This window comes from Perca flavescens, chromosome 9 (assembly GCF_004354835.1).
Source record: "Perca flavescens isolate YP-PL-M2 chromosome 9, PFLA_1.0, whole genome shotgun sequence".
Lineage (NCBI taxonomy): Eukaryota > Metazoa > Chordata > Actinopteri > Perciformes > Percidae > Perca > Perca flavescens.
The window spans coordinates 5,200,302-5,223,508 of record NC_041339.1 but is presented as its reverse complement, the minus strand read 5'-3'; the positions used below and the strand labels follow the sequence as shown (position 1 = coordinate 5,223,508).

General features: G+C 43.8%; 1 protein-coding gene across 1 annotated transcript; it reads left to right on the top strand.

The window, feature by feature from the left end:
• The first annotated feature begins 1,558 nt into the window (after nucleotides 1–1,558).
• b4galt6 (UDP-Gal:betaGlcNAc beta 1,4- galactosyltransferase, polypeptide 6) lies at nucleotides 1,559–18,947 on the top strand. The gene is made up of 9 exons (XM_028586940.1): nucleotides 1,559–2,355; nucleotides 9,979–10,095; nucleotides 14,625–14,738; nucleotides 15,623–15,747; nucleotides 15,895–16,011; nucleotides 16,230–16,417; nucleotides 16,574–16,696; nucleotides 16,947–17,048; nucleotides 18,683–18,947. Exons 1-9 carry the CDS (start codon nucleotides 2,241–2,243, stop codon nucleotides 18,828–18,830), a joined length of 1,149 nt encoding a protein of 382 aa, XP_028442741.1. The 5' UTR covers nucleotides 1,559–2,240; the 3' UTR covers nucleotides 18,831–18,947.
• Nucleotides 18,948–23,207: the final 4,260 nt, after the last annotated feature.

Here is a 23,207-nt window from a genome sequence, read left to right as displayed (position 1 = left end):
GAGCACCTGAAGTGCATCCAAAGCTTACCCTTTCTTTATCTTAGTGATAACTTTGCAGTTAAATATAGATTAACACCCCCTAAAAAGAGGATAAAGAACAATGAGACGCTTTTTTGAACAACTGTCGGAAAGGAACGGAGCCATAAGATCCAGCTCCCTCCAAAGAGCCGTATTACCCATCACTAGCGGGGGCGTTAGTGATTTATAGTGTGTGATTGCTACCTCCTGATTGGGCGGTGGGAGCAAAGATGTGTTTCAGGGTGCCAAAGTGGAGCCTCGAAGGATGCAGACGCCCACACACCCCAACTCCCAAATCTGCTGACCTGTGTGTCAAGCAACCTGATTGGTTAATTAAACTCCAGTCAGAGGTTTCGACACAGAGAGGGGAAAAAGTCAACAATAGCTAGGTTAAGTAGAACTACATAAGAAACAGCTGCATGAACAATCTGCAGCATGTTCGTCTATGCGGGGACATGCTGCCCGGAGAAGCATGTTAACTATTGCTCCTTTCTGAGTCACTCTGACTGTTATAGACGTTATAGGCCACATGTGTCAAAATCATGGCCTGCAGGCCAAATCCGGCCCCTTGCAAATTCTGATCCGGCCCGCATATCAATTTAGGTTCACAATAAATTTTGGCCCACCTAGTCAAAAACATGGGAAGCCGTTTTTCAACTTGCAATTATGCAACACTCAAAGCAGAATTTGGCAAATTTGCCAACTTTGAGACTCAGAAATTCCCACAGAACCAGAGAGTTTGCATATTCAGGCTGTGAAAGAGGTTGTTGTGAGTCAGCTGTGTGGTAGCCTACTTAGAAAATGTAATCATTGTTTTGCTTGATTTGCTAAATTCTAGGATGGCTTTGGAACATTTTTGCTCACTTTTTCAGGGCTTTATGTGGACCAAACTGTAAGTGAGAAGACTATATGAGACATGCAGTAATTGAGTCAAAGATATTTTTACTTTTTCGATGAAATAAAAGCATGCCAATAAACTATAGGCCTACATGTCTGGCCCTGGATGTGATTCTCTTTTTCCAGTGTGGCCCTTAGTGAAATTGAGTTTGACACCCCTGTTATAGGCTACTGGTTACAAACCAAGTGTTAAAGCAACACCAAAGCAATTTTTCCTCTTCGGTTGCCCTACAGGTTGGAAGCGGAATTGTCTACTACAGATCTGCTACCAGATCTGGTAAACTTGCATAGTGCGGTTCTAGCCGATAGAGGGCCTGCTGGGCCGCAAAGTCAATGCAGAAGTGCCGTTCACCCTGTTACGAGTTGATGAACGATTTTGGAAACATTATTTGAAGGTAGGTCTAGCCTACAAAAGAATATTTGGTGTTGCTTTAAGATGTGTCAGCAGACCATTTTAAAACATTTAACTGATTTAGTTTTTCTTGCCACCGGTGGGGTCACAATTAGGCTACTTGTTTTCCAGCTCCAGTAAAATACATTAATTATTATTATTATTAATGTTCTGCAAATTTGCAATTTAAATTTCTCTAAATAGAAAAAAGGGCGCTACAGGAAGACAGGTTTCCATGGCGACGCGGACGAGGGGAACGGGTGGTTACGCCCACCGGAAAACTGTCTCTGCAGTGCCAGCAGAAAATGAAAAGGAGGCAGGCTCGACATCTCTTTTATTGAGTTTATTTCTCATATCGATTATCCTGCCCGTTTGTGTTTTGAATGCCACAGTCGTGCGGAGACACCCGGTGGCATGACTGGACTCCCGAGTGCGCGGTTTGATGAAGTAGTGCGCCGCCTGAGCTGGAAACATCGCGCCGGCCGAGAGTAGAGCTGTGTGGGTGAAGGCAGAGCGTTTCTGCCTCCTTCAATGACCAACCTTCAGTGCTGGCGATAAAAGCTTCGCTGGCGACACCGTAACCAACCATGGGAGGCTACCATGAGTACCCTTAATTAGCTTGCTGCCCAGCTCTTAGCCCGTAGGATAACGGTTTCACTATGGCCGACCGGCGGTGCTCCATGCGCCTTTTAGTCGCCTGATATTAACCCGACAGGCCTGCTTTTTCCATCTGGAAGTTTCTTGGCAGGGGAAAGCAGGCCAGCTAGCATCGCTAGCGTTTGCCTTTCCCGTGCTGCATCTCTGGGCTTTAACGGTGCAGATTTGCCCATGACCACACCGTTGACACTGCAGTCCAACAATTCGGGGACTTTTTAATTCCAAGAAGTATTTTATGGGATTTATATCGGCGAATGAGAGACGGGCCTAAGCCAAGATGGTGAACTGGAGGCGGCTGCTGCGAATGTCCAACCGATCGTTTCTGGCCTTCATATTCTTCTTCTCCATGTCCACCACTTGTCTCTACTTCATTTACGTGGCTCCTGGAATAGGTTAGTCCACAGAGGTTTACACTAAACGCTTCACGAGGTAACAGTTAATGTGATTATGTCTGGATTATCTTCTGCAGCCCTGCAAGCTTCCAGCTGAACGCTAAACCCGTTAGCTTAAGCTAATAGGCTAACTACCGCACAGCTAAAAGGTCCACCCCCAGGCCATGATGTCCAGCTAGCCGCCGCTATTCTGCGGTGGAAAAAAAAAAAAAATGCGTCTTTCAGTGACAAGTGGCTGGACATATGACCGACGAATTGTCCCCTCGTGTTGGCTTTATGGATGCTATGCGCTTCAGCTGGCGTTGTACAGTTTACATGTGAATTAATAAAGTGTTTGTTAATGTCAGGGTTTGTACCCAGGACCAACACGGCATCCCGGGCAGGTTGAGCCCGCTCCATGCCTCGGCTTTAGAGTGGGCTAAATGTTCCAGTGTTCACCCATCCATCATATATGCACATGACTGTTGTTGAGAATTCCTAGTTTGCATTAGTCAGCGTTTACCGCACAGTTTGTCTCATTGGAGAAAAGAAACACTATTTTGATAATTATGGGACACTGAACTCTGGTCAACAACACGCTGGCTGCATGTCAGTAAACTTCACCATGTGATGTGATGACTACTACCACTTAGACGTGTCTTCTGGTCTATGACAATATTTGTGTGTGTGTGTGTGTGGCTGAGCAGGCTTTTACTGGCAATCAGCAGTGGTCATGCTTGAGAAGAGAGGCAGTTCTGGGAAATGAAGACTTGTGTTGGCCCGAGGGTAGCTGTGTGATTGTAGATGAAGGAAATGGGGTAGTTTTGTGTTCTATGTTAGTTGGTGTGGGTTATTGTGTTTTCACTGGTTTTTGTTGTTAGTACTGGATTGCATTTCTATAGAGTCTGTAAAGTAAATCTAAGGCGCTCATGTGTTTTTGACCTCTAGATTAAGATTTAGGGGGATTTACCCAGTATAGTGTTGGTGTTTGTTACCAAAGGTGGAAGCCTCGAAAACACATCTACCCTTATAATGTAATCAGTATTATATTACATTACACTCACTGCCAATTCCACTTATTTGGAAAGATATTCTACTGAAATAAAGCTCTCACACAGACACAATTATCTCTTCTTATTTTGTTTATGAACTCTTGCACAGCTACGACGCTCATAGTAAGCTTAATGTGTGGTTTAAGCACGGACACTTGAGCTGTAGAGGCCACATCCATATCCCTCTCAAAGTTAGGAAAGGACCATGTTTACAAGTCGGGTGTTTTCCATTGCGAAGGCTCAGAAGAAGGTGTTTCCATGACAAAATGTAGCTGTATTTCTACCGACTCTGTTTGTGACTGGCACTGAAGCTGGGCCAACACATTAAGACATTTGGGTTGTGTTTGTGTCACCCAGCCGTACACTGCATGTGGTTTGAATAATTGCAGGCAGTTGATTGCTGTAGCTAGTTATAGGTGTGTGTGTGTGTGTGTGTGTGTGTGTGTGTGTGTGTCTTCCAGTAAACAGTCAGGACGTGATTCCTCGGACAGTGTCCGGAGTTGACATGTGAAAACGGCTCTACTGTATGTTGCTGACACATATGCTGCCTGAGTTTTCTGTATAGTACAGACTGAGAAGCTTGTGTATGATTCTCAGCCAGTGTGGATGACTGTGTTCCACCACGCTCTAGTCAACATCCAGCTGAACTCAGGACAGTCATTTCATGCTTTGCTTGTTCTGCCTTTGCTGTGACAAATGTGACTTTTCAAGCATGTGTGCAGTTGGGAACCAGAGTACAGTACATACTGATGTGTGTGTTAGCCTGGAAGCAGATATAAAGGGAAATATGTATCTTTTAAAAAAACTGAAGATGACACTGTTTTTGGTTTACATTTTGACTGTTATCACCAGCTAATAGTCTGTCATTGTCAGTAGCATAATCTGATAGAGCTGGGCAATATATCGATCTCGTGATATGAGACTAGATATCGTCTTACATTTTGGATATCGTAATCTCGTTAAAATGTGTCTTTTCCTGGTTTTAAAGGCTGCATTACAGTAAAGTGATGTCATTTTCTGAACTTACCAGAATGTTTAACTGTTCTATTATTTGCCTTTACCCACTTAGTCATTTATATCCACATCACTGATGATTATTTATCAAAAATCTCATTGTGTAAATATTTTGTGAAAGCAGCCATAGTCAACACTATAATATCGTTGCGGTATCGATATCAAGGTATTTTGTCAAAAATATCGTGATTTGATTTTCTCCATATCGCCCAGCCCTATTATTTGAGCTCCAGCCTGATTTCCTTACGCTGCATTCACACTGACTGCGTCGGCCGTCAGACAGTACTGCAAAAAAACGCAGGTGTGCCTATTCATTTTTGAATGGGGGTAGTGGGTTTAGGCTGCGGTGGGGCGAGATAAAATAAAACGCAGCCACCTGCACCAGAATGTTGAGACCGAGTCAACGTTTGTATAAATTCAACCTTGTGTCATTCTGCGGTGGCCAGTCATGTGTGCGTAAATCAGACAAGGCAGTGTGACAGGGTCTCCTGCTCACCAACCACAGCTGGCTGCTGCTCTGTGATAAGACCCTTATCATCCCCAAACACGCCCTGTTTACTCATTCGCACGCACTCAGAAACTACCAGGGTTGTGTAATGACGAGATATGTATGTATTAGAGGTGTTGAAATGAATCAAATAACCGATGCATCGAATTGTGGACATGGACGATTCTGCATCGGTAATTGGCCGGCTCATAATCGATTATTTCTGTTTACAATTCAATGTAGGCCTAACAACATTTCTGTTTACATATTCTGTTATGTTTTGCACATTCAGGAAGTGCCATGTGCTCAGTGCTGTAGTTTTAGGTATCCAATTTATTTAGTATTAGAGCACTGCAGAATGTTTTGTTTTTGAAGCTTGAAAAGCTATGAATTAAATATCCTACATGGCTTTAATAGAAAAATTTATTTAACTCAAGATATTGAATCGAAGACATGATAATTTTAATCAAATCAGGAGATCAGTGAAGATTCTCACCTCTAGTATGTATGTATGTATGTATGTATGTATGTACACTGTAGAATGATGTGAATGTGTTAACCCTCAGAGATACTGTTTGTACAGTGGTAACTATCCCTTTAAATACTGTGGATGGGTTAGACCTTTAGACATTGTAGTTATTGTTAAATCAACGAGCAGGGCAGCTTTATACTAATATTAAAATATATGATGTACATTGATTTGTCTTTGTTAGTTAGTTCTATTAGCCAAAGCAAACATGCTTTACTTTTTCTTTTTTTTTCAATAGATTTTTCAGAATATTTACAATATCACATTATTATATTCATTAAATCACAAATATGATGTAAAAACAATGTTTTTGTACCTATTGCCCACTGACATATTTTGAAACACTAGTTGAAAAGTAAAATAGTAGGGGGAGGGATACCTGAAGCTCCGCCCTGATCCGGGCTCGTTGGAGATGACACAGGCCTGCGCAGAATCGATCTCCGGCGATCGCCACCCCATAGCATGCTGGGTAGATTTGTGTCCGACTTGATCCCGACTTGCTCTGACGTCATACACGCGTGGGCGACGATAACCTCACGAGATCGAGGCGGCCGCAGTACTGAGACGCAGGCAGTGCAGTTGCTCTCCACCGACTGCAAGACCCAGGCGGACCCAGGGCATGCTGGGAAACGCCTGGCTCTCAGCTGATCTAACAGCAGATTGGTTCAGAATCGACTTAATATGATGACGTTTTATATAAGCCTTTTATTGATTTTGAATTGGAGGGATTTTAACTGCTATTTGTCTGATTTAAAGGCTTATTATTCTGTATAGAACACAAGTTGTGTGGCTGGTAGTGACTTTTAGAAATCAGAGAGACTCAATCTGTTCAGATTACAGATCATCTCCAGTCTGTTATTAACATCAGCAACATATCATCTACAGTCTGTTGTTGTTAATATCAGCAACAGAATCTACAGTCTAGGGTTGCACGATATTGACAAAATGTGATATTGCGATATCAATATTAATTTCGATATTTTTAAACCTATGTAAAATTACAAAAGTTATGGGGAAACTCATCAAAATTGATTCATAACAAATAAAACAAGTTTTCTTACAGGTTTATTTCTTTAAGGTTTATTTCAACTGACAGTCATATTGCACTGGTCCAACCTGAATAAATAAATGAGGACCATGTCTACAGAACCTACAGAATGTTTTACTGGTTGGACAGTATAGAATAAATAAATTGAGAGAACAGGACACAACTTTTCTTTTGCTTCTCTGATTTGTGCCTTTTTGTTGTCTCTATTTCTTCACTTACACTACACAATATGCACACGCGTGGTACGCTCCATTAGGGTTTACCACATCAATTGACTCCCTGACGAAGGCTTGTATGATGAAGCGCATCGTTTCTGTGACTTCCTGTTCAGCCTGAAGGCTGCTGGAAACTGTCGGACTTGACCGCGGCTTTTTGTCACCTACTCTCGTCCACTTTACAGGCGAGGAGCAGCTCATCTCCATCAAGCCTAATCTGGGCTTTATCTGGGCCTCATGTAGGAACCTGTCGTATACGTACACGCACCTGTTCTTATGTGGCACATACCTTCATCTGAACGAGTTTAGATATGTTAACAAAATAAAATGAAATAAGTCGTCATTAAGGATGTATTTTTTGTTTGCTAATTTAACGAGAGCTAAACAATGTTTATTTTCATTTTATTGGCACCTTTCCCCACTCAGATTCTAACTGTGCCAGTTAGAATCTACGGCCCCGACCTCTGCTTTTGAAACATCAGCAGCCTCCCTGTGTGTTTATGAATCCATGGCGCTATCCGTGGTGCTCATTTTGAACTGATGTGTGATTGATTGTTCACATACTTGCCTGCGTACTGTGCGTGTACCTGGGGGACTAAACGTATGTCTAGGACCAGGGGTCAGTTTAGGGCCAGATCATCCCCGGCTGACACTGGAACATATTCCTGGGCAGGACCAGGGACCAGAGTTTTTTGCGGTTGTACATTACTGCCACCTAACCATGGAGGAATTTTCTGGCACCAAATACATTAACTGCAAAAGCATTGTGGGTGATATCCACCTCTGGAGTGAGCCATTGTTGTTCATTTGCCCCCTCAGCCCTCAGAGGGTCCATCTTGCCAAGTTTACTTGGTTTTCAGGTTTTTCAGACAAACGGAACAACACTTTTGGAAGTGTTTTTTTGGGAAAGGGATCGAGGTCAAGTGAACAAGGGCGTGTTGTTGAATCACTAATGAAACGCAGCCTTGGACAGCCAGTGGCTCTGTGCTATTAAAAGTGTTACAGTGAGCAAGCATGCACGACACCAGGAACCTGAACTCAGAGAAGCTAAATGGAATTCAGCAATCACTAATTTCATTATTTATACCTGTGTGTTTCCTGCTGTGACAAGTCAAACTGTCTCCTGTGAAAAAGGCCTCTTCAGTCTTCCCAGTGGGGCCTTTTTGACTTCAAGACAATTTTTGATTATGTTGTAAAACATAAGCGTAAACGGAAAAAGAACATGATGTTTATAGGTGAGGTGTGACTTTCTCAGTGGTCCGAAGTACCTTACAAGTCCCACAATGTAAGAGCAGCAGGGTCCCCAGTCGGACATGTCTCCACACCTGTCCGCCTTGGGACAAACGGGTCACCCACCGCACATCTTCAACTCTGATTTACACCAACTGCATGGGTAAAATTATCAATATCCAGCTCAATGCTTTTAAGGAAGTAAATGTGTGTCCCGACTCAAATCATTTTGTTATTTTATACTTGGACAATTTTTTTTTTTTTAAATAGGCCTATCTAATGAATGATGAAATAAGGAGAAAACGTATTGGCAGATTGGTGAGTGTTCCTCAAGCTCACAGTGGACTGATTAACTAAAGCTTGATAAGCTCGATAAAATAAGTGTTGAAACCAATCACATATGCGGCCCTCTTCCTTAAAGCAACTCTAGGGAACTTTTTGTACCTTAAAATAATGTTTCCAAAATCGTTTCTGTGGTTCATCAACTTGTAACAGGGTGAACGGCATTCGCTTTGCGGCTCTCTACCGGCTATAACTACGCACTATGCAAGTTTGCCAGATCGGTTAGCGGATCTGTAGTTCCAATGAGGCATAATGGGACAATTCTGCATCTAACCTGTAGGGGGACCGAAGCGGGAACAGTTCTCTAGTGTTGCTTTATGGCTCTGGCAGGCCAACCTGACGGCCGACCGTCCAGCAGAAAAGGCAGTCGGACTGACTCATGCTCATCCCACTCGTCATTTCCTGGTACCCACTCGACCAATCAGATTGGTCATTGAGTCCGACTGCCCACTGGCCGATTCAATATGTCAAATCGGCCCAAATGAATGCCTCTTTTAGGGGTGCAAGATATATCAACTCTCTATCATTATTGCAATAAATCGAAAGTGTTGCAATAAGTATGCAATATTTTGTGGAGCGCTGGTCCCGTCCGCTGGCTCTGTGGCTTGGTTGTGTTTGATTTAGAGCCCGCTTGAAATGCGGTAATGATCATCATTTCATTGGCCAGTTACTGTGCCACTTGCACATGTTAGTGCACGTCAGCGCACAGGTCCACTACTTGACAAACCCTGTGGAGCGTACCACGTGGACATATTGCAGTCAGTGCAGTTATTCATTTCGATTCATAAGTTGCCTAATACAGAAGTGTGTATATATACAGTGAATATTTTCTAGACAGCTGGGATGCTACAGCTTCACTGTCCGCCCAATAGTTCAAATGTGGAAGACGGTATTAATATTTATTGTTGTTGTGTTAACTGGGGATTAATGTTGTTCCACTGTCCACTTCTGTAGTTGTGTTAAATTACTTTCACTCTGTTGTAGCTGCAGCCTGAGAATCCAATGTGTGGTTGTGACTGAAAGAGTAACATGTTAAGCCCGGGACACACAGGGCCGATTATCGGCCATTGGACAGTCTGGTGAGGTCAGTGACTCAAATCTGTTCGGTGTGTCCCGTGCCGTCGACCCTCTGGGGGGCTGTTGGCGTTCATTTTGGCCGACCTGACATGTTTGGTCGGAGGCAGGGCAGTCGGGACTCACCCGGAAATGGCGAGCGGAATGAGGTGACTAGAGTCTGATGAAAATCTTTTAAACTGACCTTTGTCGATCTGAAATGAAGACAGGTTCAGGAACTGTATGGCCTATTTCTCGCTTAAAATGTTTTCAGAAACATGTTTCAGTGAACTATTTTAGTACAATATGAGATCGTATTCTGAACGGCCGCCATGACAGTCTGGCTTTGAATTTCCGGAGAAAACAAACCCATGTGACGCGTTCGTCCAATCAGCTGCCGGTTGTCATTTCTTGGGCAATAATACGGAGTAGCGCCGCCTGCTGCTATGAAGACTTATTACGTTTTTCATGTCGGTGTCACATCAGTGTGTCCCGAGGCAGTTTTTTTGGACCTCGGGGCTTTTCTGCCGAGGGTCGGCCGTCTGGTTTGGTGTCTAACCACTTTTAAGTTGTGTTGGACAAGAACAAGAGGGGGATGTAATGGCTCTCGCTAAAAAATGAAGCAAATGTAATTGAGTATAAGTCTTAACTTCTTTCTCCTGTCTTCCTGTCAGCCAACACGTACTTCTTCATGGTGCAGGCTCAGGGCATCATGTTGAGGGACAATGTGAGGACCATCGGCCAGATGATCCGGTTGTACACCAACAAGAACAGTACACTCAACGGGACGGGTGAGTGATGCACACAGACACACTTTCAGCTCAATACAAAGATTCTATACCCAGCATATGAAGAGGAAAGAACATTGAGAGCCTGGCCCACACTGACTGCATGTACCAATATGCATTGTAGATGAGAGTAACAACCAGCAATCAGACCGTGTTGGCAAGTGGCTTTCAACACCTTTTCACATTCACCGTTTCTACTTTCCTTTCAAATGTCCAGCCATGACCAACGCTGTGTGGAGATGGTAAGACTTAAAGTTTAGCAGCAATGGCAGCAACATTAACAGTGACCACAGTGCTATATTTCAATTTATAGAGAGCTCTTCTAGATTCTTAAAGCTATACTGCGTAGTTTCTGACTCCCCCCATGAGGAATTCTAAGTAATGACAACAAAACCTTCGGCACATTCACGTGATACAAGCCTTTTGTGATTGCGCACCCTAACTGTGTAATTACAACCTCCGGGTCCATCATGTGATGCCATTGGGCCCAAAAAGAGTTTTGTCCAAAAGAGAGTCTGTAAATCAGTGGATAACACTATGTACCCTGTACAATAGCTCTTGTAAACTCTGTAAAATGAGCCTGAGACCGAGGCCGTGGGAGGCGGGGTTAAAGGAAACGCTCTATAGACCCAGTCATTTTACACACAAAGTCAAACTTTTTTGGCTTCATGTGCCACCGAGCAACTTTAACCGGCCTCCAACTCTCTTCTTTATACATCCCTAATTCAAACCCTAACAACAAAGCTGTTTGAACTGCTAGCCTTGCTTAGCTTACAGTCAGCTGCAAATATGGCTTTACCCCAAAAAAATTCTAACAAAAGATTTCTCAGTGGTTTACTAGTAATATCAGATGTACTTAATAAAAACATACTAAAAGTTTACCAAAGTTTGACTCCAAGAAAGGCCCCATTTTCTAAATGGCGGCCGTCAGGTCCTTTTTAAAATGACCATTACTCCTTTGGTATTCCTCCTAGACCAGGAATACTGGTGCCTGCTACATGTTTTGGCCATGTAATATTGTAATTAGCATATTTGCATGATAGATAAGTGATTACAAGTACAATTATATATTAAAGCAATTGGTTACAAGCATATTTATGTGAAAAAATAAGGGTGAATACAATTACATACAATTTAATAATACAATTTCCCTTAAATAATTGCATATTTCTCCTTTCTCATATCGTTTGAATAAATTCATTAGAACAATGTGGTACTGTAAAATTTGCCAAAACATGGCTGCCACGTGAAGGCTCGGTACCGCTAACCCCTTTTTATTTTTTTTAAAGATTTAAATCCACACCATGATCTGGAAGTAAACTCTTTGGCAGTGATATTTGGTTGAGGACTCCATTGGAGGCAGACATTATAGGGTAACAAATGATTTGGCGGTAACGATTTTCTTGCTAAAAAGGTTGTAGCGCAAAGAGGCAAGTGAATTGGTACTCTTTCCGCCAAACAACACTGCCATTGCCTTGGTCCTATGGTCCTCTGTGACATTCCTTGCTTGATGTGGGAGCAGAAACACATTTGCACAGGACTGGATGGTTGATTCACCATTCACAAGTCTGTTTGCCAATACTAAAAGTGTGTAAAGTTGTATCACATCCTGTGAAGGCATCCTGTAGAGGCAAATAATGAGTAAGTCTGTATCCTCCCCTATCAAGGTTGTGGGCTGAGGTTCTGAGGCCTTGACTGCAGCTTTGACAATGTGTGCATCACCTGATGCATTGATTGCAGTGCAGCCCTTCTCCAGCTCCTCGGTCATCAGATTGAGAAGTCCTTGTTTGTTGCAGGATCTGGAAAGGAAATCATCCTTTCTTCCCACAAACTCAGTCTCTGCATGAAGTTAACGATGGGATGAGTGTTTTCACCACGTCTCTGATGCGTATTGTCTTTTTGATCGCTATAACCAGTGGTGGAGGAAGTAATGAATCTCAGTACTTAAGTAAAAGTACAAATAACCAGAGACACATTTACTTTATTAAAAGTACCACAATTGACAACCCTACTTAAGTAAAAATAAAAAGTACCTGATTTTAAATGTACTTTAAGTATTAAAATTAAAAGTACTTGCGTAACGATTTATTCTCAATCTTATTTGCATATTACCATTTTAAATGGTAATACCACTAGTGAGACAAACGTGACGGTCAGGAAGACGTTTTGGCGGGGGGTAAAACTGATCAGAAAATGTAACGAAAATGTAACGGAACGTTGTAGAAATGTAGTGGAGTAGAAAGTATAGATGATTGCTGCAAAATGTAACGGAAGTAAAAGTCAAAAGTATGCACTATTGATTGTACTTAAGTAAAGTACAGATACATGAAAAATGTACGTAAGTACAAAGTATTTGTACTTTGTTACATTCCACCACTGGCTATAACCATCAAAAACGACTGTTGCTTTACCATAATGGTGTATGGTAAAGTCTGCATATGACCCTAACTGTGTAATTACAACAATCCAGGACAGTTTTGTTAGATTTCGTTCTTGAGAACTCAGTGATTGGCTGCGCTAGTTGGGGCTTGTTGGCTTTACGGAAGATTTCCTTGCCTTCGAACAGGGCTACAGTAAACGAGCAGAGCTCATAGCTCATTACAGTTTTGTTAGATTTCTTTCTTGAGAACTCAGTGACTGCCTGCGCTAGTTGGGGCTTGTTGGCTTTATGGAAGATTTCCTTGCTTTCGAACAGGGCTACAGGAAATGAGCAGAGCTCATAGCTCATTACATCTTCCAGTGAAAACTGTCCTGGATTGCATCCAGGGCAAGGGTTTTTGCCCGATCTTTCCATTTTGAAGGATATTTAAAAAACAGGTTTTCCAATCATCTTTTCAATGATCTCATTGCCAACAGTCTCAAACTCATGCACGTTCACTTCCTCTTTGGCAACAACACCAGTTACAATGTTTCTCAGAGATGGGTCTGGAGAGAATGGTGTGCAAATGCTAAGCTTTTCCTTGATCTTTTCTAGATCAGAGTGATCTCTTTTCATCCTTGCTTCTGAGGATTTTCAGTGCTGGTCGTGTAGGTGAGGTCATTGAATTCCTGCACGGCGTTGTTGTATTCAGATGTGATGGGTGTAGACATGGTCCACAATGCTCGCATTTCTTCAGTCATTCCACTTCCATGGGTCAAGCCTCCACTGCTTTTCAAGGATCGCATCATTGTCTGCTCGATGACAAGGTCAGAGCTAAGGCCTGCCCAGTACTGGTTAAATAACTTTTACATTGAATGTCAAGTCTGTGTTTTAGCAAAATAAGGGTATGTGTCCAAAAACACTGAGTAGGAGTTGCATGACACAGGCTAAACAGTTTAAATCTCTGGTTCACCCCAATCAAAAGATAAAACCTTACAGTAATCTGACAAAATCATGTATTCCATAAGTATGTAATCATGTCAAATTAGTGCAAAGTCCAATGGATTCATAGACCCAGACAATATGGGGTTAGACACCAAGATTATTTGGCCAGGTCAAATATTGAAGGATTTAGGATATTTTAAGGGCGTCATCTTGAAAATTACACCTTTCTAGTGGTCAAACTTTGGTAAAATTTTAGTATGTTATTAAGGACAACTAATACTACAAAAACAGCTGAGAAACCTTTTGTTCGAAATTTTTTAAGGTTGTGTTTTTTTCTTCATATATGCTATTACCTTAAGGAGGCTTCAGCAGAGGCAGTAGAGCGTGACAGAGCAGGGGATGAGGATGAGTGGCAGGGAAGATAATGTTGCTAACATCACACATGCTATGTTCTTGTTATATACGTCTTGCAGCGGCGGCCCGGACACGGACCTTCAGTTGTGGCTGCAGCAACTCGAACCCAGCCAGCGCACGACCCAGCGACGTTTCTGATCCCAGACCTCGGACTCTGAGTCAGCACCGGCCCGCTGGGACCCCCAGCTCTGGGGTTTGTGCTGGCTGAGCTGGAGTTGCAACAGCCGCCAACTGAAGGACTGCATCCAGAGCTGCTGTACATTCTCCTTCTGCAAAGTAGTCTCCTAGCAGCGGGGAGTGGGCAAAGGGACCGCAGGGGGTGTGCTAAAGCGAACTAGCTAACTGCACAGTGCCTGTTGGAAATTATACCAACATTTCAAAAAGTCTGGGACATAATCAAGTTACTACAATGTGAACACACTTGAAGGCTGAGAAAACACTTTTATGAAAATATCTGCCTGATGGGCATGTCTTCTGTTAATTAACTATGTTGCATGATTTTAGAACTATATACCAAAAGTATATTACAAAAGTTATCATTGCCCTCTCTTATTAACCAAAACACAAAATACAATAACATAAAATGTCATGGCCTGACGCAGTGTGAATATAGCCTCATTCTCCAATGCTCCTATGTTTTCTCGGTTAGCCTTTTAAAATGATATCAGATTAGTAAACCGAATGTGTATTGTGGTAGTATTTTGGAAGTAATGGTGCTGCAGTAGCAGTTTACAATCATTTAAGGAAAACCAACAGGAAATGTGCACCCCTTAAGAAAAGTAAGTACCTTGAGTGTGTATGGTTTCTTCTGCAGACTATCCTGACGGCAGTAACTCCAGTGAATACCTGGTGCAGCCAACCACGTACCTCCCTGAGAACTTCACCTACGCCCAGAACCTCCCCTGCCCACAGCGATTACCTTCTATGAGTGAGTAGAGCATTCCTTCCACTAGGAACGGGTTGTTTCAGGGTCAATGACTTCAAGGAATCAGTGATTTTATCATTTTATACAAGAGACCTCTACTGCACGAGAAGCTGTGCTAGGGTTGTGCCTATGGAAAATTAAATTATGGACGATATCATTGTTCATCATGATGGCTGACCGACATCACAATGGAGAGCCACCAGTACCTTAGTACCAATTGGGCATCGTTTAAATGCCACAGCCTACCTGAGCATTGTTTCTGACCATGTCCATCCCTTTATGACCTCCATGTACCCATCCTCTGATGGCTACTTCCAGCAGGATAAAGCACCATGTCACAAAGCTCGAATCATTTCAAATTGGTTTCTTGAACATGACAATGAGTTCACTGTACTAAAATGGCCCCCACAGTCACCAGATCTTAACCCAATAGAACATCTTTGGGATGTGATGGAACAGGAGCTTTGTGCCCTGGATGTGCATCCCACAAATCTCCATCAACTGCAAGATGCTATCTTATCAATATGGGCCAACATTTCTAAAGAATGCTTCCAGCACCTTGTTTAATCAATGCCACAAAGAATTAAGGCAGTTCTGAAGGTGAAAGGGGTCAAACACAGTATTAGTAGGGTGTTCCTAATAATCCTTTAGGTGAGTGTAGGTGTACATGGAGGCATAAATCTCTTGTGTATCATAAAAAATGCCGTTTGTTTAGTCAAAGTGTTCTGCAGAATGGAGGAACTGATGCAGGATTTATCTTCCAAACATCATGAAATCATCAAACCTGCAGGAGCCAATAACATAGGGGCTGTGTCTTTTCTAGTGCCATCCTTGTGTTTTCTTTAGTTGTGTGATGCTGATGTCTCGCTGGAATCATGTGTTCACAGAGGGCCTTATGGAAGTGAACATGACAGAGATCCCTATGGAGGAGATAGAACTCCAGTTCTCCAAGTTCTTTGACATGGAGTTTGGAGGCCATTGGAAACCAAAGGACTGCAGACCTCGCTGGAAGGTGGCTGCATGCATTTCACAAGTCTTCTAATTATATAGAGCATAATGTCTGTGATGCAGAATGGGGAGATAACGTTCTGGGGAGAAAAGGCACAGCTAGTAGACGTAATATGTATGGGTGGATTGTTACTGTATTATTTGTCTTCAGGTGGCCATCCTGATTCCATTTAGAAACCGGCATGAACATCTCCCCATCCTATTCCAACACCTCATCCCCATGCTGCAGAGACAGCGGCTGCAGTTTGCCTTCTACGTCATCGAACAGGTACGTGTGTGTGTCTCTGTGTGTGTGTACTGGTGTAAGTATATAAGTGTAAGAGGTGTTGTGTGTTTTTGCAGCACTGTTCTAAAGTATTTTTGGGTAGTGAAAGGCATCCATGACATCAAGGGTGTGTGTGTGTGTGTGTGTGTGTGTGTGTGTGTGTGTGTGTGTGTGTGTGTGTGTGTGTGTGTGTGTGTGTGTGTGTGTGTGTGCGCGCGTAGAGCGGGAGCCAGCCCTTCAACAGAGCCATGCTGTTTAACGTGGGCTTCCTGGAGGCCATGAAGGACTTGGACTGGGACTGCCTGATCTTCCACGATGTTGACCACATCCCTGAGAACGACCGAAACTACTACGGCTGTGGTCAGATGCCCCGCCACTTTGCTGCCAAGCTGGACAAATACATGTACATGTGAGTGTGTCATGAAAATGCAGATACTCTTTTGAGAACATGTCAAATATAAACGGCTAAAGCTGTGGAGCTAATGTTGAAACAAGTATAGATCTTCTTCTGTGGCACTCCGATGCATGATCTACGTGTAACCGGTGTTTGGGTTGTTGCTTCCAGTCTTCCATACAGCGAGTTCTTTGGTGGGGTGAGTGGACTCACTGTGGAGCAGTTTCGCAAGATTAACGGCTTTCCCAATGCATTCTGGGGCTGGGGAGGAGAGGATGACGACTTGTGGAACAGGTTAGTCCACTAAAGAGGGCTGTACAGTGGGTTCACATTCACATGGCGTGTGATGTTGTTAGTGTGTAATCAACATGTTCTTAGCTTGATGTCCAAAACACTGTCAGCTGACTGTGACCAAATGTTAGGCGAGCGTGCCTGGGAGGAGATGGTGCTCATGCTTCTTTCGGCAGGTTGTTAGTAGACTGTGAACAGTGTTTACAGTTAAACAGATAGATGGAGGATGTAATGCAGCCTGTTCTCTCCTCAGGGTTCACTATGCTGGTTTGAATGTCACGCGACCGGATGGAGAGATCGGCAAGTACAAGTCCATTCCTCACCACCACAGAGGGGAGGTGCAGTTCCTCGGGAGGTAAAACGGCTTTTTGTCTCAGATCTACAATAAAGTCTCTATTCTAAAGAAGAAGCAGTGAAAAAAAATATTCTTTCATTTGTACTATGCTTAGCTCCATGTTGCAAAAAGTAATTTAACTCCTTTAAATGAATGAATAGAAGAAGGGACGTATCGATTTATTGGAAGAACATCGGTATATGTTGCCTTGTTGACTGCCATCAGCCTATCTGCACATTAGATGCCATTCACCCATGGCAGCGGTTAATGTTGTTAGGTTTTTTTTTTTATTGCGGTCGGACTCAGACGACAGTCTGCTACTGAGAAGAAGCCAGTGACTGGACCACGACGCTGGCATGATGTCAGAGGCCAAAGGGTGCCATGCACGCGTGTGGGTTGTTTACAGTAAAAGGAAATGTCGGCCCACGCAGTCTTTGATAACCACAGCGTTTGAGAAAGCGAAAACATTCCCCACAGACAGCGACAAAGCTGAAGGGATTACAATAAGGTTCATGGCATCACATTAGCAGCCGTTTGGAAGCCTACACAGCCCGGTGGAGTCCATCTCCCAGAATGCACTGCGCCGTGGCCACACACATTGATGAGCTGCTGGCTCAGCAACACGACACAGCGGACTGACAAAGATTTGAACTGGATCAAAGGATAATATAATATATTCTGTTTTTGTTGGACTAAGTACTGAAAGATTGTCATTGAATAGGTAAATGTTAGTGTAACGTTAGTAACATTTTAAAGCAATAGTAAAAAGGATATATTACAGGTTGTTTCATACATTTGTATGGTTGTATTTCTTGGTCATTCAAAGAAAGTGTAATGACGGGATGAATGACAGTTAAGTTATTTTTAATAATGAAGATTTTTTTTTTTTTTTTTTGACACATGCTGGCAGGCCAGCCAGGAGTTGCAATAGTCTAGACGTGATGACTAGTGTCTGAACCAGAACCTGAGCCGCTTTCTGCGTTAGAAGGGGACAAATCCTTGTGATGTTATGCAGCATGTATCTACACGATTGAGTGCAGCAATGTTGGCAGTAAAGGAGAGTTGGTCGTCAAGTGTCACACCCAGGTTTCCAGCAGTCTTGATGGGGACTACAACAGAATTGTCAATTGTTATAGGAAGGTTCTGGGTAGGAGAGCCCTTCCCTGGAAGGAAAAGGAGCCTGGTCTTGTCAAGGTTGAGTGTCAGATGTTGAGTGTGCGGATATCCAAGAAGAAATGTCAGTCAGACAGAGATACATGCTGCTAACCGCGTTTCAGACTCGAGAAAGGAGAGAATTAGTTGGGTGTCGTCTGCATAGCTGTGGTAGGAAAAGCCATGCGAATGAATGACAGACCCGAGAGAGTTGGTGTACAGAGAAAAGAGGAGGGTACCCAGGACTGAACCCTGAGGGACCCCAGTTGTGAGTGGGCAAGGTTCTGAGATAGATCCTCAGTTACCTTGTAGGTGCGGTCTGCCAGGTAAGATGTGAGCAAGGAGAGCACAGAGCCTGAGACACCCTGAAGTGTCTAAATCAGGATCTGGTGGTTCACTGTGTCAAAGGTAGCAGAAAGGTCCAGAATGATGGTATTCCTATAAACTGCTGAGGTATTCCTCTGTCTGTAGGTATAAACTGAGGTATTCCTCTCTTTCTGTAGGTATAAGCTGCTGAGGTATTCCAAAGAGCGCCAACACCTGGACGGCCTCAACAACCTCCACTACAGCCCCCACATCTCCCTCAGCAGCCTCTACAAGAACGTCACGGTGGAGCTGTCCCCCGAGCTTGCCCCCATCATAGACTACTGAACTGCCCCCGGCCCGTCCTCCACACCCCCCAGGCCACCGAGTTCCCCTCCGGCCTGGCCTCCCAGCATTCGGTCATTCAGAGGCAGAGAGGTGGGGGAGGGGGGGGTGCACAGGCCGGGAGGGGGGAGGAGGGGGATGAGGAGCATCATGTAATGCTGCCAAGAAATCTTAGCCAGGAAAAAAGAAAATCCAAACCGAAAAAATGAGGCAGTGGCAAGTCTCTCAAAGGTGTGTGTGTGTGTGTGTGTGTGTGTGTGTGTGTGTGTGTGTGTGTGTGTGTGTGTGTGTGTGTGTGTGTGTGTGTGTGTGTGTGTGTGTGTGCGTGTTGCATGTCTTTTTGTCTGTGCCGGCTTAGCTACTACAGGTTGACATAATTGTGTGTAGGTTGGAGGGCGCAGCAGCATCTCCACTATGATGTTTACTGCAAAGCCTTAATGTGGCAGAACCACAGCTGGCTCGGCTCGCACTGCTTCACTTCTCATGTATCACTGTCACCTTACAAGCCAACAGACGAGCTTTTTCTACTATCATTTGTTTTCTACATATCATTTTGTTGGGCCACAGTATTCCTTTTGAAAGAGGGATCTGAGTGAGGATGACATTCATGTTTGTGATGTAAAAAAAAAAAAAAAAAAAAAAAACCAATTATTTTGATACGTGGTATTTATTTCCTCTGATGCAGGATGTTGAAGAAGCACTCCTGTCTGTGTTCGCTGTTTGTTTTGCTGCACTGCTGCTGAATCCGCATGAACATGTATGTAAATATCAGCCTCTTAAAGCTCGAACACAGAACACAAATATATGTAAATATGGGCCTTCAAATGCTCGGGCATATTACAGTGATATTCCAGTGGGTTTGAATTTTATTTTTGGCAGCTACCTTTCGTTCTAAGGATTTAATAAGAGTGAGTGGTTTCTTCCCGACAGGAAGATATATCTTCTAACGATAAAGTATGTTTGGCTTAAAAAAAACATGAGTATCCAAATCTTAAGATTTGACATGATCTTTGCATGCCTTAATTTATTTTGTTTACCATATTTTGTTCTTTTCAAACCTAAATTATTTCATCAGTTAGAGATGTGTATATTCTTAATTTTGCCTTTTTTGTTGTGCTTTGAGGTGCACTGTGTGAAACGAGTGGAGCTGCTCCTCTGTACAGGACTGTGTCCACGCAACATGCTTTCATGTGAGAGTGTATATTATGTGTTTTTATTTTTTAGATTTTTGTATGGTTTTTATTCTAATGATTGAGTGCTGGACCATGTGACAAAGCTCTTCACTGTACTGTACCACACTGAGGCGTGGGGCTGTGTGTCGGGACTGTGGCCAGAATGAGAGAACCTTTTAGCTGAAGCTACTGCGGTTCTTGAATGGCACACAATGGCTGTGAGAAGTTCAACTTCTTTGAGCACTACAAAGATGGGAGAGAAACGCGTAGGCACATCATTTTTGACCACATGTTCACTGTTGAATATGACCATGAGTATGTTTGGACCTTGTCCTCTGGCCATTTCTGACCCGGAGCTTACTTCCTGTCCTGTCGCGTGGTCTCGTCCCCGTTACTTGCTTCACACTGTGCCAAGCTGTGGTCCTTGGGTCTCCTGTAGAGGGAAACGCACAGAAACCACAGCAGCTGTGTGCGTCTGTAAATATCTCCGCTGTCACGAGTCGCACTTTGTTTTTTGTTTTTTTTAACGTAGTAAAAAATATCACCACGACGGTCCTTTTGTTACCTGTTCTGGAGGCGGAGTTGTCCCTGTTGTCGTGGAGTTGAAGGATAGATACCTGTGCCAATGAAGATCATGTGACGTGATCGAAGGCTCTAGAGTAGCTACTAAATGGTCCTCGTGGTAAGGACTGAACTTAAAACCTTTTTATTAAACCGCAGATGGATGCCGCAAGTTGTTTCGGTTTCGAGATGAAGGATCTGTCGCTTCATTGATTGACAGAAAGTTAATCTGCAACTAGAAGTCATTTTTAAGAAGTCGACCTTCTCAAAACCTGAATATCTTTTTATTTTTATGATGATTAAGTGAATATATTTTGTGTTTAGACAAAACGGGCAAATTTAAAATGTGATGCTTGGTCAACGTGATTGACCAAGCATCCTGGCGCGCCTCTGCGTCGATATGATACGCTCCCACTAAGGGAGTGTTGGCCCCATCTTGGACCTGTCCGAAGACACCGCAGTGTCTGGGGCTGTGTCTCCTGTCCCAACCCAACAGGCTAATACAAGGTGACGCTCTCTGAAAGAAGACGTGTACACGTGTTTGACTTCACCCATGGCCTCATCACCAAAGGGCTGATTGCACCACGTTTCCCACGGTGCTTCAGTGTTACTTTTAATGACTCGCGGTCCTGTTTGAAAGCCGGACACACCACACCACACCACAGCTGATGAGACTACCGATGGATGGAGGTTTTAGGTAGATAAATAGCCAGAGCAATGTTTCTCATTTCCTTTTCTACAGTTTTGAAGCATTACTTGTCAGTCAGTACACCAGGTCTCTCCACAAAAACACTGCAAGGCCTTCTGGGAAAGTCTCAATGCCACGGTGGATATATCCCGACCTCACCTATCCCCACCCCTCTCCCAGAGGCCCTTGCAGCAGCGGTCGCCATGTTTACGGTGTTGCCGCTACAGTTCGTCTGGCTCGGTGTTGAGCCACAGAGCTTTAACACTGGTTAAGACGTGGCTCTGAGGCCGCGCCGTTTCCTGTCTGGAGAACAGTGTTGGTGTTACGCCTTTCTTCGCTCAGTACCTGGCGATGAGCCAACATGACATCATGACTTCGCGTAAACATACGCGCCCACTTTCTTAAGCCAAGTGGCGTTTTATCTGTATGCATTTTGAAAAGAAGAACCGGTTGGGTTTAGTTAAAGAAGAATGCTACGGTTGAGTTTAGGAAACGTGACACGCGCAACACGAAGGAAACGTGCCGCGCGGGACACGATCCCCGGTCTCCTGGGTGGAAGTCCTGTGTTTTACCCACCCCCTCCCCCCACCCCCACCCCAACCAACCTCCCTACGCGGATTTTCACCCTTTCATACTACGTGCTATTGCGTAAATTCACACGCAATCGCAAGGTCATGTAAGTCAACGGAGGCCAAACGGCGTTGATAGACACGCTAAAAAGCGAGTATGCGTCTTGATAATACGCCAAAAATGGCATACGGATTGGCGTGTCATACATAACGCCACTTCATGAGATCGGTCTGTGGTGAGCCCAGTTTCCAGGTGACTGACTGTGGTGTGACTGTAGCAGGAAGTATTACTGAGCCACGGCTGCTCATTTCATCTCATTATACTCATGACTCTTGGTGCTCAGCTGCTTAGGGTCAGGTGCAGTGTTGAGTCCCCCCCCCCCAGCTGAGGCCAAACATGTCTCCATCACAAAGTGTTGAATTTCACAAAGTGACTCGCAGGTTTTTCTTTGACACCTTGTGCTTTAATTCCCCTCTCTCGGTTTAATTCAGAGTGGATTAATCAAGACGAGCGTTTCCCAGCATGAAGCGGTGTTAGCAGATGGTGTGACGAGGCAGTCAGCACGTAGCACTTCACGTTAGGCTACATTTCATTACTCTCATGGATTTTCTGCTTAGTATCTCATTTTTGCAAAACTGGTCCAGATGACCAGTGCTGAACTGGGAAATAATCTCTTGGTCTCGGATCGGTTTTTAAATAGTCTGTGTTTGGTTCTTGGCTCTGATGAGTGTTGGCGTCGGCTCAGTGAGCCCCATTGTGAGCCCAGGTGGACTCCACCCTTCCCTTCAACCCTGACTATCTGAAATCTGACTGCGTGCAGATGCTGTGTTCACCGTTGTATTCCATTCTGCAGTATTTATTTGTGCCTTGAGTTCTTTTTCACTTTACATTCTAAATGCAGAGATTACAAATCTTGTTTCCTTGAATAGTCACTGTTCTGTCCCCTTCATATTGATCGTGTTACGTCAGTCTGAGTGTGAAATATGTTCATGGTAAGAATCCAGCTGATCTGCTGGCGTTGATGGCTTCCTTTACCTCATGTGTAATAATCCTCTGTGACTGCCGGCGGTTCCTGTTCAACAAAAGCTCTACCCGTCTGCCACGCAGCCTGAGCTGCAAGGAAACCCATACCAACCAAACCAACTGTCCTCCAAAAGAAACGAACACAAGCACATATCCTTCTATCATCACGTTCGAGTACAACTTGCTGAAGCCAACTGCACCCTTGCCACTTCTTTTACAGCCTCCGATCTGCACGGCCTGGCCTACAAATCCATTTGTGGACAAAGTAATGTAATTCCATCTAGTTCCCATTTGCATGAGGACACAGCGCCTTTTGCTTTTCTGAACAGTGCTGCAGGCAGCTCCCAAAGCACCATGTTGCTGATT

What these genes read in the sequence shown, in the direction of transcription:
- b4galt6 (XM_028586940.1), top strand. Translation starts at nt 2,241, where the DNA reads ATGGTGAACTGGAGGCGGCTGCTGCGAATGTCCAACCGATCGTTTCTG. An exon ending in CAGTACACTCAACGGGACGG is followed by an intron (nt 10,096 to 14,624) that starts GTGAGTGATGCA and finishes TTTCTTCTGCAG; the next exon opens with ACTATCCTGACGGCAGTAAC. An exon ending in GAGGTGCAGTTCCTCGGGAG is followed by an intron (nt 17,049 to 18,682) that starts GTAAAACGGCTT and finishes CTCTTTCTGTAG; the next exon opens with GTATAAGCTGCTGAGGTATT.